The sequence below is a fragment of the Calliphora vicina genome, chromosome 1, assembly GCF_958450345.1.
Source record: "Calliphora vicina chromosome 1, idCalVici1.1, whole genome shotgun sequence".
NCBI lineage: Eukaryota > Metazoa > Arthropoda > Insecta > Diptera > Calliphoridae > Calliphora > Calliphora vicina.
In genome coordinates, this window is record NC_088780.1 from 119,163,080 (window position 1) to 119,180,023 (window position 16,944).

General features: G+C 29.1%; 2 protein-coding genes across 2 annotated transcripts; one reads left to right on the forward strand and one right to left on the reverse strand.

The window, feature by feature from the left end:
- The first annotated feature begins 109 nt into the window (after positions 1–109).
- Positions 110–11,754, forward strand: DNApol-theta (DNA polymerase theta). Its single transcript, XM_065502394.1, has 15 exons — positions 110–1,216; positions 1,306–2,176; positions 2,239–2,385; positions 2,462–2,574; positions 2,628–2,741; positions 2,806–3,079; positions 3,142–3,430; positions 3,483–6,201; positions 6,262–6,371; positions 6,440–6,537; positions 6,596–6,777; positions 6,831–6,994; positions 7,056–7,511; positions 8,079–8,191; positions 11,387–11,754. Exons 1-15 carry the CDS (start codon positions 110–112, stop codon positions 11,695–11,697), a joined length of 7,068 nt encoding a protein of 2,355 aa, XP_065358466.1. The 3' UTR covers positions 11,698–11,754.
- Positions 11,755–14,827: 3,073 nt separating this feature from the next.
- LOC135956259 (rhodanese domain-containing protein CG4456) lies at positions 14,828–15,585 on the reverse strand. The gene is made up of 3 exons (XM_065506684.1): positions 15,311–15,585; positions 15,090–15,249; positions 14,828–15,022 (listed from the first exon to the last, which is right to left on the reverse strand). The coding sequence occupies exons 1-3, from the start codon at positions 15,429–15,431 to the stop codon at positions 14,968–14,970; spliced, it is 336 nt and encodes a 111-aa protein (XP_065362756.1). The 5' UTR covers positions 15,432–15,585; the 3' UTR covers positions 14,828–14,967.
- Positions 15,586–16,944: the final 1,359 nt, after the last annotated feature.

The following is a 16,944-nucleotide window of genomic DNA, read 5'->3' on the forward strand; positions in this document are numbered from 1 at the left end:
ATTTTTAAAAACACAAGAATATTTTTTGTATTTATAATAATCGAAATAAAAATTATATATTTTATGTTATTAAATAATAATTAACTAGGTGATAATTTAAAATATAAAAATGACCTTTTCCCAGTCTTTCGAGTTTGGTAATAGTACATTTATGAAGTTAGAAAGTGAAGCAAATCATGCTATACAAGATGAAGAAAATTCCGCAAATAAAGCTTTAGATATTATTCTGGAATCACCCACGGCATCGAAATCAACAAACAAATCTTTGTGTAGAAATAGATCTCGTGTTTTACAAACTGCTACACAAAATCATAAAACTGAAGTTTCCTCACATCATCGAAAATTAAGGAGAAGCAAATCCGACTCTACCTTACCTAAAGCACCAGCAGCTGATAATGACACAGTCAATTACTCAGAATTCTTTCGAAGCGATTTTCCATTACAAAATGATATTACTAAAGAAAAACAAATCTCCGGTGAACATAAAAATAAATCCGTTTTAAGAGTATCCCAAATAGAAGCAGCATTTAATAACATAGACCATATAGATTACTCCGAAAAAGATGTAATTGATAATGATGTTGAAAACTCTTTTGAAAAACCAATATTTTCGGAAGACCTAAAAGGTCTATTAGAAACTGAAGAAGATGATAATATATGGCAAGATTCATTACCATTGTCTGTAATAGCTAAATTTGATGAAAATGTTTACGACCCCCCTGAAATTCTTCATGAAATAAGCAGTTTTATTTGTCCTCCCAAGGATAATAACACTTTAAGAAATCAGCTTTTAAATAAAGAATTAGAAATTAGTCATCGAATTTTTAAGGAATCTCAACAACCACAGGATAATTTATCAGAACGTAATATAAGTTTAAGTTGTATGTCTCCCGATCAACTGAAATTTACTCAAGAATCTTCTCCCAATATGAAGATCGACAAAATTCCAACCGATAATATACAAAATAAAGTGGATACTAATGTCTCCAAAGCGAATAGTAATATAAAGAATGCAGCAGGCAAAAATAAGGAGTCTAAAGTAAATGATTCTAAAGATACCGAAAAAGCTAAAGCAATCGAAATTTCAACCGATAATTTAGAGGCATTGAAAAGTATTAAAGCGTGGAATTTGCCTTTGAGTATCTTAGCAGAGTATGAACGAAAAGGAGTTAAGAAAATGTTTGACTGGCAAATACAGTGTCTTAGTAATCCAAAAGTAAGTATAAACGAACATGTGTATTTTAAATTAACACCTATTTTTTATATTTTCATTCCAAAATTTATTTGATATTCTCTTTTTTTCAGGTTCTTTTTGAACATTGTAATCTCGTATATTCCGCTCCTACTTCGGCCGGTAAAACTTTGGTTAGTGAAATTTTACTTCTGAAAACTGTGCTTGAACGCGGTAAAAAAGTTTTGCTTATTTTACCTTTTATTTCTGTGGTACGTGAAAAGATGTTTTATTTGCAAGATTTATTAACAGCTGCCGGGTATCGTGTAGAAGGTTTTTTTGGTGGTTATACGCCACCAGGAGGTTTTGATAGTATTAATGTGGCCATATGTACTATAGAAAAAGCCAATTCTATTGTCAATAAATTATTGGAACAGGGAAAACTAAATGAAATCGGCACAGTTGTTGTTGATGAAGTACATTTAATATCGGACCCAGGAAGAGGTTACATTTTGGAATTGCTTTTGGCTAAAATTTTGTACATGTCTCGAAAATATGGTTTACAAATCCAAGTCATTACTATGTCTGCCACATTGGCCAATGTTGAACTATTGAAAAAGTGGTTGGATGCTGAATTATATATTACTGACTTTCGTCCAGTGGCTTTGCAAGAAATGATAAAAATTGGCAATAAAGTCTTTGACAATAATTTGAAAATATTACGTTCTATTACGGAGCCGTCGATAAGTGTCAAGGAACCATTTCCTATACTACAAAATGACTCGGATCATGTGGCCCAATTATGTGTTGAAACATTAGTAGATGGCTGTTCTGTAATCGTATTTTGTCCCTCAAAAGATTGGTGTGAGAATTTAGCCACACAATTAGCAGGAGCTATACATGCATTAGGAAAACAAGGTGGTGAATGGGGAACTAGATTAAGGACTCAAATAAATCGTCAAGCTATTGATAACGTCAAACAACAATTAAGAGACATACCAACAGGTAAAGTTTTCTCTTTTGTTTAATAATTAAAAATGTAATTAATGTATTAAACGAATTTTTAGGATTGGATTCGGTTTTGGACAAGTGTATAACATATGGATGCTCTTTTCATCATGCTGGCTTAACAACCGAAGAAAGAGATATTGTGGAGGCAAGTTTTAAATCGGGAGCTTTAAAAGTTATTGTAGCTACCAGCACCTTAAGTTCTGGTAAGTTATTTCACATTTCACAAAACATATTAGATTTATTATATTTGATTTACATCAATTTCGTTTATACTTTAAGGTGTTAATTTACCAGCTCGTCGTGTTTTAATAAGATCCCCCTTGTTTGGAGGCAAACAAATGAGTTCTCTCACATATCGACAAATGATTGGTCGAGCTGGAAGAACTGGAAAAGTATTTTCTTCTTAATTTTTTATTTACTTAATATTAAACATTTGTTATTATAGGATATATTAGGAGAATCTATTTTAATTTGTACGGACAGTAATGCTCGTATAGGTAAAGAATTAATTACTGCCGATTTAAGACCCATATGCTCCTGCCTCGATCTTGACAGTAGCGTAAGCAAAATAGTTTTGAAAGTCTGACTGTTCTGGATTAAAATAAAATTAATTAATTTTACAGACACATCTTAAACGTGCCTTGTTGGAAGTTATATCTTCAGGTGTAGCTACCAGCAAGGAAGATATTGAAAATTTTGTTAATTGTACTCTATTGAGTGCCCAAAAGAAATTATCAATTCAAGAAAAAGAGCAAAGTCAACATGAATCCACTGATAGCGATTTCATTAGTGGAGCTTTGGATTTTCTGATTGAGTATGAGTTTATACGTTTACAAAATAATGAGGAAACTCAAGAACAACATTATGTAGCCACACGTCTAGGCAGTGCTTGTTTGGGTAAAGAAAAAAAAGATTGTATTTTGCATTATCTTTTCATAATATCATATGTGTGCTTTCAGCTTCATCAATGCCTCCGACAGATGGTTTAATATTATTTGCAGAATTGCAAAAAGCAAGACGTTGTTTTGTTTTGGAATCTGAATTGCATGCCGTTTATTTGGTAACTCCTTATTCGGTATGCTACCAACTACAGGATTTGGATTGGCTTTTATTTCTCGATATATGGGAGAAATTAACACCGGCAATGAAAAAAGTCGGAGAATTGGTAGGCGTAAAAGAATCGTTTTTAGTAAGAGCCATGAGGGGTCAAACCAAATTGGACTATAAGTTAATGCAAATTCATAAAAGGTTAGTTTTTTTATTATGTTTAAAAAAATATGTAATAATTAATAAAAAATAGATTTTACACTGCATTGGCTTTGCAAGAGCTGGTCAACGAAAATCCCATTAATGTGGTGGCAATTAAGTATAAATGTACACGTGGAATGCTGCAAAGTTTACAACAAATGGCCTCAACTTTTGCTGGTATTGTTACTTCGTTTTGCAATTCATTGCAGTGGGATACACTTTCATTGATCGTATCGCAATTTAAAGAACGCTTATATTTTGGTATACATCGAGACTTAATTGATTTAATGCGTTTACCAGATCTAAATCATAAAAGAGCTAGAGTACTATTCGATGCAGGAGTTACATCGTTGGTTGAATTGGCTAGTGTGGATATTTTAAATATTGAGAAAATTCTGTATAATTCTTTAAGTTTTGATTCAGCGAAAAAGCATGACAATGAAAATGACGTTGAAGCCGCTAAACGTAATGAAGCAAGAAATTTTTTTATAACTGGTAAGGCAGGTCTTACTGTAGCTGAAGCTGCAAAATTACTAGTTCAAGAGGCTAGAAAATTCGTACAGTACGAAATAGGTGTGGGTAATATTATGTGGTCTCAAACTGTTTGTGAAGATGACAAAGGAAACAGTAAGAATGAAAATGAAATGCACATGTCTTATGAAGAAAATAAATTTCAAAACGTAATGGTCAAATATAATTTGGATCAAACCAGACATGAGGCCAACGATAATGAAAATATTCATCAAGGAAAAAAGAAAAGTACCGCAGAAATTAAAAATGTTAAAGACAAAACAAATCCACTAAAACCATTTGAAAATAAGGAAACCGTATGTAACAAGGTAATGTCAAGTAAGAATAAGGAGCAAACACTTAATGAAGATCGAATTGTATGTGACACGAACTTTAATTTAAATAATAATAAAAAGGTTCATTCAGTAGAAGAAATGAAACAAACAGCTAATCTCCACACAACGGAAAAAATTACAAATCTCATTAATGAAACTATTCGTATGTCATTCAAAGAAGATATTTATCCATCTAAACCTCTAAGAGAGAAACATGAAGATGCCATTATACAAATTTCAAAGGTTAATACCAATGAAAATGATTTAACATTTGAAGACGATTCAAAGTTCCTCAAAGTCATAGAATGTATTGGGAACAGGACAAAGAACAAAAATGAAATAATTAAATACGATAAAGAAAGAACACCTCCTAAAATAACAAAAAAGATAACAAACAGTAAAATGGAAGTCATTGTTACGGAAACAAAAGCAACCCCAACTAATAAAGCTGTAACAAACACTACAGGAATCCGAAAATCTTCAGAACAATTAAAAGATTCAGTCGTTAATCCTCCCAATGTAATAAAAACTTCAGTTCCTAATAACAATAACAATCCTGGTGAGACAGCAGAAAAACCTAGTACAAGTAAAAAAGCTCTAAGATTGTTAAGAGCCAAACAACTGTCTGAAATGAAAAAGCAAGAATGGACAAAAAGAAGGGATCTACAACAAAATCAGTTAGCGAATTCACCTGAAACCAAAATAATAAAATCCAAAACACTCAAGAATTTTGATAAAATTATAGATAACTCAAATAAATCTACGCCAAAAACTCCCTTGCTAGAACAAAGTAGCAACAAAAAATTTCAAAATATAACAAAGAACACTCCGATCACTCCCAAATCGATATATAATGCAGAAAAACAGGATACACCAAAATTGCCCAGAAGAAGTCCACGTAACCATTTAATAAGCTCTACCAGAATAGAAGAGCAAACTAATATAGCAAAGTCTAAAACGGCAGTAAAATGTCCTGAAAATGATATATTTGGAAATGAAAATGAAGAATCTTTTACCATCAACACCGGCATTAAAGAAGCTCTAAATGCAGCAGACAATTTTAAGAGACCATCTATTCCGGAATATAAAAACAACTCACCAGATGATGAAATACCAAGTTCACAACAGCTGGTGGAAGACCTGCCTGCTAATAAAACAAATTCACCTCATGCTTCGCGATTTTTAAGATCTTTACGTGCTACACAAAAAATACACAGTCCGAAAACTATACCTGCAACAGAAGTTTCCAAATGTCAAAAACTAAAGAATATCGAGTGGCCTTTAGAACCTCCCTCCTCTACCAGCATAGAGTTCTCCGATCTTTACATGGAAAATTCTCTTATAAAAAATCCAATTCAACTAAATGCCTCACACATTCTCAGCTGCTCAAAAGTTGATACTGAATCATCTTCATTCAAATCTCTCGATATTATTGACATTTGCGGAGATCAGCAACTTTTTAAGGCAGCATTTAAGGAATTCATGGCAAATAAACGTTTGGGATTTTGTTTAGGCATCCAACAGCAATGTGGAAAACGTAAACCCATAATAGGAGCAAATCTCTTGCTAAATCAAGTGGCTGCAGCAGAAAAAGAAAATGAACCCACCAAATCATATGAATTTCAACTTGATGATACCAATTATTTAGCTGGTGTTGGATTTTGTATGTCGGAAAATGTAGTTTATTATATGAACATGCAACAGGAAGGATCTTGCAAAGGATTGACGGGAGAAATTAAGTGTAAATATTTACGCATGATGTTAAGATCATCGGAACATACTTTGCTTGTTTATGATGCTAAAGAACAAATGAAGATTTTGCGTAAAATTTTAAAGGACATTGGAGAAATATCTGTAGCTTTGGAAGATCCAAAAGTGGCCAATTGGCTTTTACAACCTGATAAAAATCATAATTTACATAGTTTGGTAAGTTAATAATTTGTCCGTATTCAAATACATAATTGATGATATTTTACTCGGTTAAAGGCCCAACAATTTGCTCCAGAATGTTCGTCTTTGGTTAATTTGTGTGGCAGTGGTCGCGGCTACAATAGTTATGGCCTGGATTCGGACAGTGCTATTTTAGCTAAGGTTAGGTAATGCAATATCTGTATATTGGTGACAATTTTCACTTCATATTTTCATGATATTCTTTTTGTTTTAGATCATCAATAGAAGCATGTGTTGCAATTCACATATTAAAAGGACAAATAGAAAATCTCGAACGGATTGGTACGGGACAATTGCAAAAGTTTTTTACTGGTAGAAAATTATTCTCCTTTATTATAAAAATTATTATTTAAACGTATTTTCCACATAGAACTCGAAATGCCTTTACAGATGTGCCTATGCAATATGGAAGATGTGGGTTTTCCCACCAGCTCGGAGGCTTTGCATAAATTATTTCAGCAAATGGTTGATTCCATGAAGAAACTGGAAACTAAAATATATGAAATGCATGGCTCAAGATTTAATTTAGGCTCATCTTCAGCTGTAGCCAGGGTAAGGCTTGACAAGATTTGTTAATAAAATGTTATTATAAAATTGCATTATAGGTTGTAGGCTTACATCGTAAATCAAATGGCCGCATCAGTACTTCCAAACAGATTCTCGAAAAAATCGACTCACCTATATCACAAATGATAATTACGTATCGTAAATTAAGTGTAGCCTTAACAAAAAACATACAACCCTTGTTAAAATGTGTAAAAGATGAAAGGTAAGTTTAGCTTATTTCTATATATTTATTCTTGATGTGAACAATTTTTTTTAATTTCAAGAATCCATGGGCAAAGCATTACTTTTACATCTACTGGTCGGATATCTATGATTGAACCAAACTTACAAAATGTTGCAAAAGATTTTGAAGTCGAAATGAGTTCAGAAAAAATTACAATATCATGTCGTAGTGCATTTTTCCCCGCCGATGCAAAACGATGTTTAATATCTTCAGATTTTTGTCAATTAGAAATGCGCATTCTGGCGCATTTATCACAAGATTCGTCACTATTGCATGTTATGAAATCTGAAAAAGATGTTTTTGTAGCGATAGCTGCACGATGGAATAAAATATCCGAACAAAGTGTAACCGAGCAACTACGAAATGGTACGAAACAGATATGTTATGGCATTGTTTACGGCATGGGTATGCGTGCATTATCTGAAGGACTCAAATGTACCGAACAAGAAGCCAAACTTGTATCAGAGCAATTTCACGCTGCTTATCCGGGTATTAGGTATGTATATAAGGCTATGGCCAACATTTTACCATTGTTTACGAAAATACTTGTTTCCGACCATTTTAAAATACAAATAAAACTATTATTAAAAGCTAAACAAATACTATTTTGAAATCCTTTTCTATTAAAATAAAACTTTTTTTTACAACCGCGAAAAAATAATATAATTTTTCTTTAACATATGTATACCCATTCCGTCACCATGAAGTTGTAAATACTACAATTTTCATTTCCGACCCCATCACATATAGTCTGTTTGTTGAAATCAAGTTCCCGATGCACCCAAATAAATCACAAACAAACATAAACGATACAATACCGGACGTGGTACTGATTAGATTTATATTTAAAATCGGTTGAAGCGATTAATAAATGGCTGTGTTAAGTCCTTCAACAAAAATATTTAATTCTTTAGGCACAGATCTGTAAATAGTCCGTATATATAAAATACGATTTTCAACAATAAAACGTTTCTCATAATTTTCATTTTCGAACCCAAAACTATTTATAGTATTTATATGGAATATGTGGATTAATAAAATATATCATTATTGTTTTTTTTAGATCATATACAGAAAAAGTTATAAAATTTGCTAGAAATAATGGTTATATTGAAACGATAACTGGCAGAAGACGTTATTTGGAAAACATAAGTAGCGGTGAAACATTAATAAAAAGTAAGTATTTTTATATTTTTTGTTTACATGTAGGGTTTTTACTTGTTTTGTAATTATTAGACCAAAAATTAGTTTTTTTTGCTAGTATTATAGAATTTTAAAGGAAAAAACTGTTCTCTTACAGAACATATTTCTGTTCATGATGAAGATAAAAGATGGAATTGAGTTCATCATATAAAGAGGTGTTGCGGAGCACCAAACAAATGAGTTGAGATTAATACAAAATTAATAGGTAGCAAAAAATAATTGCATTATGTTTTGCTATATAATTATGCAAAGGAAGAAAATATTTTTTACTTTACAAATTTATTTATGTGTTTTATAATTATGTTAAAAACCATTATTATTAGAATGTATCAAATGTTTCAGACATTTTAAAGTGATTTCACACAACTTACATAACATATATTATAATTTTTAAAGAAATGAAATTTATAACAGGTGAAATGGAGGAAATATTGAAACATCAGCAATAAACTTTATTAGAAAATAAGTTTCTTATTAGCCCTTTTGGCAATATTTGAACCAAACACTACTTAATACTTGCATATTTTTCTGACTAATCTAAATATATTTACTAAAAATATTGAAACAATTTTGGGCCACGCTGATTATGACAAAATATAACATAATTCAAAATTAGTCCTGAAAAATCTATAGCACAAGTATTTTTTCTTTGGGCATCATCGACATTTTTGTTTCTATTTTTTCCGCATACGAACCCAGCAAAAAAAAAATACGTGAAAAATAAGTAGTAAATGCTAGGGTATTCAATTAATCGGGTTTCTGATTTAATCGGTTAATCGAGCAAATAATTAATCGAGGTTTAGATTTAATCGGTTAATAATCGGTTAAATTTAAATTATTCGATTAACCGAATAATTTCCATTTTAATTTTAATTTTGAAAAGAAAAACAAGAATTTTGTGTATTTATATAAGCATTTTGTTAATAAAAAGAACAAAAACATAAAAAACGAACAAAACATAACATTTCAACAAAACAATAAATAAACATGTGAATTTTTTTAGGATTTTTGGGGAGATATTCTGAAATAATCTTTTAAAAAAAGAATGTAATTTAAATGATTTTTTTAGTTTTAATAAAACTTGATCTGACTGATTGTAGATGTTGGAGAAATCGAAAGTAAGGCATGATAAAGAATATCCAATTTCTCAGTTATTTTTTTAGTTTTTTCTAATCATATAAAATCTTCCATCATACCATGGATTTTTTTAGATTTTAAATACTTTAATACTTTCTTTAAGTTGTGGTAAAAGACTCGTTTCAGTAATGTCTTCAGTTTCCTCTATTACCATATCGTCCTCCGACTCATTAGGACAAAAATCATCATAGAACATTCTAGAAATAAGGGTAATTTCCAAATTCCTTAGTCAGTTTTCGTACTATACTTAAAAAAACTATTGCTAGAAGGGAATGTTTACGAGTTAAGAAATAAAATTTGTGTGTTTAAAACTATATTTCTATATAAAGTGCAAAAAAGAATACATTTCGGTTAATCGGTTAATCGACACAAATTAATCGGTTTATTCGTTATTTGAAAATCGTCAATTTTGAATTATTCGAACAGTTAACCGTCCAAAATTAATCGGTTAGCCGATTAACGGTTAATCGATTGAATACCCTAGTAAATGCATGGTTTCAACTGATAATAAACTTGTTCTTTTTAGGTGAAGTATGTATGATTTTAACATTAGCATTTCATTGGCGAGCATGGGTTCGCATTTAGCTAAACTGCTCGTCATTAAAAAGCACATATATATATACAGATTCGTCAAAACTGACGTTTACAAAAGTGGTGTATCAGCTTTTCTGCATTTAACCCCATCAAAGAAAAAGGATAGCGATACATTTTTCATACATATTTGCTATTTCTTATTTACGTTGGGGTTAAATGTGTGATGCCACTTTGATACATTTTAACACCGTGACGTATCTGTTCTTAAAAAGATTGCTTAAAACCAGAGACCGAAAATAACGGGTTCACTTTCATTTCAATGGTAAATTCTCATTCGCAGCCATTTAAAAATAATTTTTTGTGTTATATCACTGAGAGAGTGATTTATTCGAGAACATTTTAGGTTTGGGGTTGAGAGAAACAGAAAAGAAACAAACACAAATAATCTGGATGAGTGATTTATAATTTATTTTTTTCGTAAAGGTCAGCTTTTGACTTTTATTTGCGAACATTAAAAATAAATCACAAAAATACATTTGATGCAAATCAACGCTTGAATATATAAAATTTATCAAAAGATTAATAACAATTTAAAAAAAATTCTTATTTCTGTTACTCAGACTTCATTACTTCATACCTATCATATTCTTTCCATAATTTGTTAAAAATTACTAGCAATCTGTTATTGTATGTAAATTAAAGGAGAAAGTAACAGTTATTAAGAACAAATGAATTATTTATCTCACGCCAAACCATTAAAAAATAACAAAAACGAGTAAAGGTCATACCAAACCATTTAAATAAAAATCATTTTATAACTGTTATTTACAGTGATTTATTTTTATCACAAATATATAAATCACTATTTGGTTTTTTTGGTATATGGACGAGTTATTTTCGATCTCTGCTTAAAACTAACGAAAGTTCAGTGAATATACAAGAGTTTTTTTTTATTGATTTTCATTGTATTAATACAAAAGAGTGCTTTAAAGCAATTTTTACTTGCATTTAACTCAGGAAAAAATAGACATATTTGAATATTTTATCACGCATTGAGGATATTAGAAATATGTTTACTAAATACAACTGTTCGTCTACAAATTAAAAACAGATAAACTCTTTTAGATTTAAACTGAACCATTCTTTAAAATTCCACGTGCTAAATAACCACATATATTAGCATTTTTTTCTAGTGAAAACTATATACATATGCTAATAACTTAAAAAAATTTAAAAATATACATAACGAATAACATTTGTCATATCCAAACGTATCAACTCATATAATTTTTTTCCTCCAAAAATTGTTTATGCCACATAAGCACATCCCATTCCTGATAGTTCCCTTTGATTTATCTAAAAAGGTAGTTGAGGGAGAAAAATTTAATTGATTGAATTTACGATTAAAATAAGCCTTTAATATAAGATTTCAAGCAAACAAATAGAACATTTCAACATTTCCCATGGATTTTCTGTTGTTTTTTATCTCTCTTTTAGATCAAGCTGAACGACAAGCCGTCAACTCTACTATACAGGGATCAGCAGCTGATATAGCAAAAAGTGCTATTTTACGAATGGAAAAAAATATAGTAAAATATCGAGAAAAATTAGGTATAGATCCACAGTCTGTCCGTTTAGTTTTGCACTTACACGATGAACTTATATTTGAAGTGCCCGAAGAAAAGGCTAAGAAAATTGCAAAAGTTTTAAGTATAACTATGGAAAATTGCGTTAAACTTAATGTGCCTCTAAAAGTAAAGCTAAAAATTGGTAAAAGCTGGGGTGCACTTAAAGAAGTTAAATTGTAATTATTGATTGATATTTCTGGTTAAACATATTTTTTGAGACGGGAATCTTTTATGAGGATGTTAATCTCTTATAAGCTTTACTTGTAATGTAATATTTAAATCCAACAGAAAAACGATTTGAATATATTTGTATTCTTCGGTAAATTTATCTCATTTTTTTTGCATGTACATTTCATTATTGCTATAAAAAGATAACTTGCAGTTGATATATATACCATTGTCGATTCATCACACCAAATTTGTATAGTATATACGGCAATATTTATAGTTTATTAAGCTTCATTTACAAATTATGTTTATATATGGATATTCATAAAACTTCAAGTTCTAAGTTTATCAATAATAATAAAATCTATTTTTTTGATGTAATGCGTCGAAAATATGTTTATTTTGGCCCAAAATAATAGCTTTCTAAAATCAGTTTTTCAAGATTTAAGCGTCGGTCTGAATCGACCTTAATTACATTTATAGTTACTGTTCGAATTTTTGTGTTTGTTACTATTTCTTAATAATTTAAAAATATTTAGTTAAGATTTATTGTCTCTTTAGAAAATTTTTATGATAATATAACACCATGTTTTTTGTAAACCTAAAGAAATAATGCATCACTCATAAATATTTTTAAAATTCAGTATTTTTCCAAAAAAGTTTTTCACAAATTTTGCAAGTGTTATACAAAAACATTTTCTATACAATATTAGTTTGTGGAGTTTAAAAATTGTTTAATTTTTTAAGATGACATCATTCAATTAAACGAAACTATAAACAAAAAGTTTTTCGTGGAAAGATTTCGTGAATTGTTAAAATGTATTTATTTTTACTTGTTTTAATTTTATAGTATTTTTTGTAATAAATCTATTTTAAACATTAAATTAAAATTATTACAACTATTTTTTTTATAAATTTTAAATTACATATTCGGAATTTATTCAAATTCAGTAATAGTAATAAAAACGATGACAAGGAGTAGGAATATATGTTTGTGTGATGAGGTAGATAGAATAAAAAGAAACATTAAAAGACGTTTATTTTCAATTATAAATCCAGAGAAATAATTCTCAATTTTATTTATTAATAAATTACCTTAAATATACACGGTAAGAGGAAATCATTGTGCACTTATTTCGGGCTCACAAAAACGAGTGAGTTTTCTTTGTACAAATTGGGGACGACAATGTTTTTAAACCGTTAGCGGTTTACTCGTTAGAATCTAAATAACTACTCCGAAAAACACCCAAAGATGTTAAAATTAGGAATAGAATTTAGGTCCTAACAGAGTACGTTAAATAGTTATTTAAAGAAAAACAATGCAGATATGTATATAGACATTTTTAGAAAAGTTCAATTAAACATACATGTTTTTATTGTTGTTAACGTTTTGTACAACACATGTAATCGTGTGCTCAACACTTTGTAAAGTTCTCATCCTCTTTCTTATTGCATGAATTATTTATAAATACATACAAACATGCTTTAATTAAAACAAATTTGTCCTTATTCAAATATAATTAGTATCCAATATTACAAAGTCCTTCAACAAATAGCACCACAATTTTATTTCGACTTCCTCCCCTTTTTGTGTTATTTTTATTATAAATAATATGGGTGTTATTACGTAATAAACATACAAAAACACAATTAAAATAACTTGTTCTAACAAAAAATAATTTGTTAATAGAAAGATAAAATATACACCTAACAACAGGACAAAGTTTGCCTTAAATAAAAGATACATCTGTCGCGAAAATATGTTTACGTTTTTATTTGTCCAGAAAAATGTTTCATTTTCATCCTTAATACAGCTTCAATAGATTGAAATTTCGATTATTAAAACTTTGATGTCAGAAGAAATTATTTTTTAATTTTTTTTTTGCCGCTGAATAGTTGGGTTTATTAACTCAAAAAGAATAATTAGTGCCTCAAAATTCCAAAATCGATAAAATATAAATAAAAATTCAGGCAAACATACGAAATGTGAAAACACTAATAAATATTAATTCATTTAAATTGTGAGTAATCAACACGCGAACCTTCTGTTTTCGGTTTTATTCACCATAAAAAATAGACCTTAATGCTATCTTTAAAATCTTTGCAACAGAATATGCACAGCTAATATGAATGAAATGAAAAATTTAATTTTTAACGTTATGTTTCCTTTTCATGTTTTTGTCTTATTTTAGCAAAATATGTAGTATAACAGAAAAAATATAATTTTTGGTATTAAATTCAGAATACAATCTGCAGCATGCCAGTCATACTATCGTTTTTATTGATAGCGAAAACGTTTAGAAGACGAAATTGTATTACGATACATATGTATGTATGTACGTTTTTGACAAATATTAATACTCAGTGCCATAAACCCGTAAAAAACCCCGAATTTGTTCACAAAAAACCGGGATTTCAACAACAAAAAAAGTTTTCGAAAACACAAAAAAACTTGAAATTTTGATTTTTTTTAATTTTTCGAAGACAATAAATTAAAAAATGAAATATAAATAAATCACAGGATTTCAACAAAAAAAAGTTTTCGAAAACACAAAAAAACTTGAAATTAAAAACACGATTTTTTTAAATTTTTCGAAGACAATAAATTAAAAAATGAAATATAAACAAATCACAGTAAAAGTTTTAATGAAATATTAAAAACCTTTATAATGCATATCTTCTACTGATATTTTTCAACAAAATAACTTATTTTAATATTATCCCTGTGTTCTGAACATTGATATATGAAAATTATTAAAAACATGTTTGTCATCGTAAAGTTCATATAAATTTTAAATAAAATCTCTCTAAAATCTGTAAAATTATAAGTCGTACCTATGTATCACTAAACACAGTTACATATATACTACAGTTTGATTTTTAAAAGCAGACTACGTAATTTTAATTCTTACCCCAAGTTTTAATAGATGGTACAAACATTATAAAGTAAAAGCTAATGTTGTTTGTAGTCAAAAATATACTTTATACAAATTCATATTCAGTAGATGACACAGCATGTTTTGCTGCTACTTTTATTTGATTAGCAATAAGTATTTAAAGAAAACATTTGAATAAGAATAGCCAGCCATTAATTTACTACAGTGAATAATACTTTAAATAAGCACAAACAAACATTTAATAATTAATTTCTATAATTTCAAGCCATTTTATTCATGAAGTATAACAGTGCATATGACATTGAGTGCGGTAGTTCAATTTAAATATCCATTTTTTAATAAATAAAATATGTTTTCGAGTATTATGTGTAAACAATTTAGCAATTTACAAGCCTTCTTTTTGGGCCCATTCGGTCCATGAACCAGCATAAGGTTTAACACTGAAACGAATTAGAATTGACAAGTTAATTTGCTATAAATTAATTAGTTATAACTTCAGTGACTTACTTTTTGAAGCCCTGAACTAGGGCCATATCAGTAGCTTTCTGTGCTCTGCCACCTTTTAAGCAACTGAAGATCAATGGTGCATCTTGGGAAGGTTTGGCACGATTGAATTGAGTCTTGAAATCATTATCAGACAATTCAAAGGCCTGGCCTAATTCAGACACTTTTTTCAAAAAAATAACATATTGGTAAAGCAAACAATTTATATGTATGTGTATACTTACGTGGAATATTAATACTGCCGGGTAAGGCACCGGTTGAAGCTAATTCATCTTTATTTCTTACATCAATTAAGTATACTTCGGGATGATTAGGCACATCTTTAACTTCTTCATATGTTGCCATTTTGTAGTGGAAAGTTTTACTGTAATTCTTTTTATTGATTATATTCTGATAGCCGCCAAAGTCTTATATCGACTACTGCTGGACATTAACTATTAACTAGTAATGGGAAATATTACTCATTTACCTGGCGTGTTTGTTAAACGATAAGATAAATTTAAACCCGATTATTTTGTTTATATACAACAGGGATGGGAAGTTCAGCACAATTTCACATTATCAGTACTTTTTGACATAGTAATACCACACGACATATTAAGTACTTTTTCTGCATTATAATCTTTAAACAAATTTTACCTAATATAGTCGCAATTAATTAATTTTGGAACTGATGAAGATCGTGACAACAACTTAAAAATTAGTTTGGCGTTGAAAGATTATGAATTTCTAAATATCAAAATGTAAACAAATTCGTGTGCTCACTTATGGTCTATGAGTTAAATACAGGGACCGTAGCAGTTATGATTTTTATCATAAAAGTCAGCAAAGAAGAGTTGTTTTTTGATTTTTTTTTTTGGTGCAGAAATAAAAGTTATTTTTGATTTTTTCGAGCAGAAATAAGAGTTGTTTTTGATTTTTTGCGAGCACTTTTATTTTTTCGGTTAGAAATAAAAGTTATTTTTTTTTTTAATTTTTTTGTAAAACAAACATTTTTTGTTAGCTTCAAGTTTATAAACCATAAATAACCCTTTGCAAATATCTCCATATTAGAATATGTATATCTAATTAGTTTAGCGTTTTGTATTAAAAAGATGAAATAATTTCTTTGTTTTTAATATATTTGGGGGATTCATAATCGAAAAAAAATCGGCCCATAGTAAGTCACACCTATAATGGGTATTTTTAACACGATTTTAAAAAAAAAATTGTTAAAAATTAAAAAAATACATAAATCTAAAAAAACAATTTTAAAGTATAATTTGGTGAAGGGTATAAATATAGAAATAAATCTTCTTTATATTGAATACAAATTTAATATAAAATCGGTTAACAGTTTTTTTTAATGACAAGAACAGAAACAGGTTTTTTACACTTTTTCTGTTAAAGCGGAAACCGGTTTTTCGTATTTGGCGTGATACTCTAGTTTAGATGATTTTTAGAAATATTTTATATTACCAAACGGTAATAAAGCTGTGATTATTTTTTATGGGTAATAATTTAGTCTACTTATGTATGAGAATTATAAAATATTATACTATGTTCACATATTCACAGAGTTAATCATCTCAAACGTGATTAAGCTCTAATCACTTCAAAATCGAGATAATTTTATCCATACATTTAAATGATTTGTTAATCACTTCAAATTGACATGATTAAATCTTAATCATTTCATTAATCACATAGAATCAACTGAACATACATCAAACTGATGATGATGTAGCATCGGCCACAAGGAACATACCTATCGGATGTACTACCTATAAATAAATTTTTCATAAACAACTATAAATAATTCATCAATTCTCACAATTCCTTCATTAATAAGTAGAAATAATCTGCTGATAACTTTATT

Coding starts and splice junctions, on each gene's coding strand:
- DNApol-theta (XM_065502394.1), top strand. CDS start 110: ATGACCTTTTCCCAGTCTTTCGAGTTTGGTAATAGTACATTTATGAAG. Junction 3,080..3,141: donor TCTAGGCAGTGCTTGTTTGG/GTAAAGAAAAAA, acceptor GTGTGCTTTCAG/CTTCATCAATGCCTCCGACA. Junction 7,512..8,078: donor GCTGCTTATCCGGGTATTAG/GTATGTATATAA, acceptor TGTTTTTTTTAG/ATCATATACAGAAAAAGTTA.
- LOC135956259 (XM_065506684.1), bottom strand. CDS start 15,431: ATGGCAACATATGAAGAAGTTAAAGATGTGCCTAATCATCCCGAAGTA. Junction 15,250..15,310: donor CGGCAGTATTAATATTCCAC/GTAAGTATACAC, acceptor TTTTGAAAAAAG/TGTCTGAATTAGGCCAGGCC. Junction 15,023..15,089: donor CTAGTTCAGGGCTTCAAAAA/GTAAGTCACTGA, acceptor AATTCGTTTCAG/TGTTAAACCTTATGCTGGTT.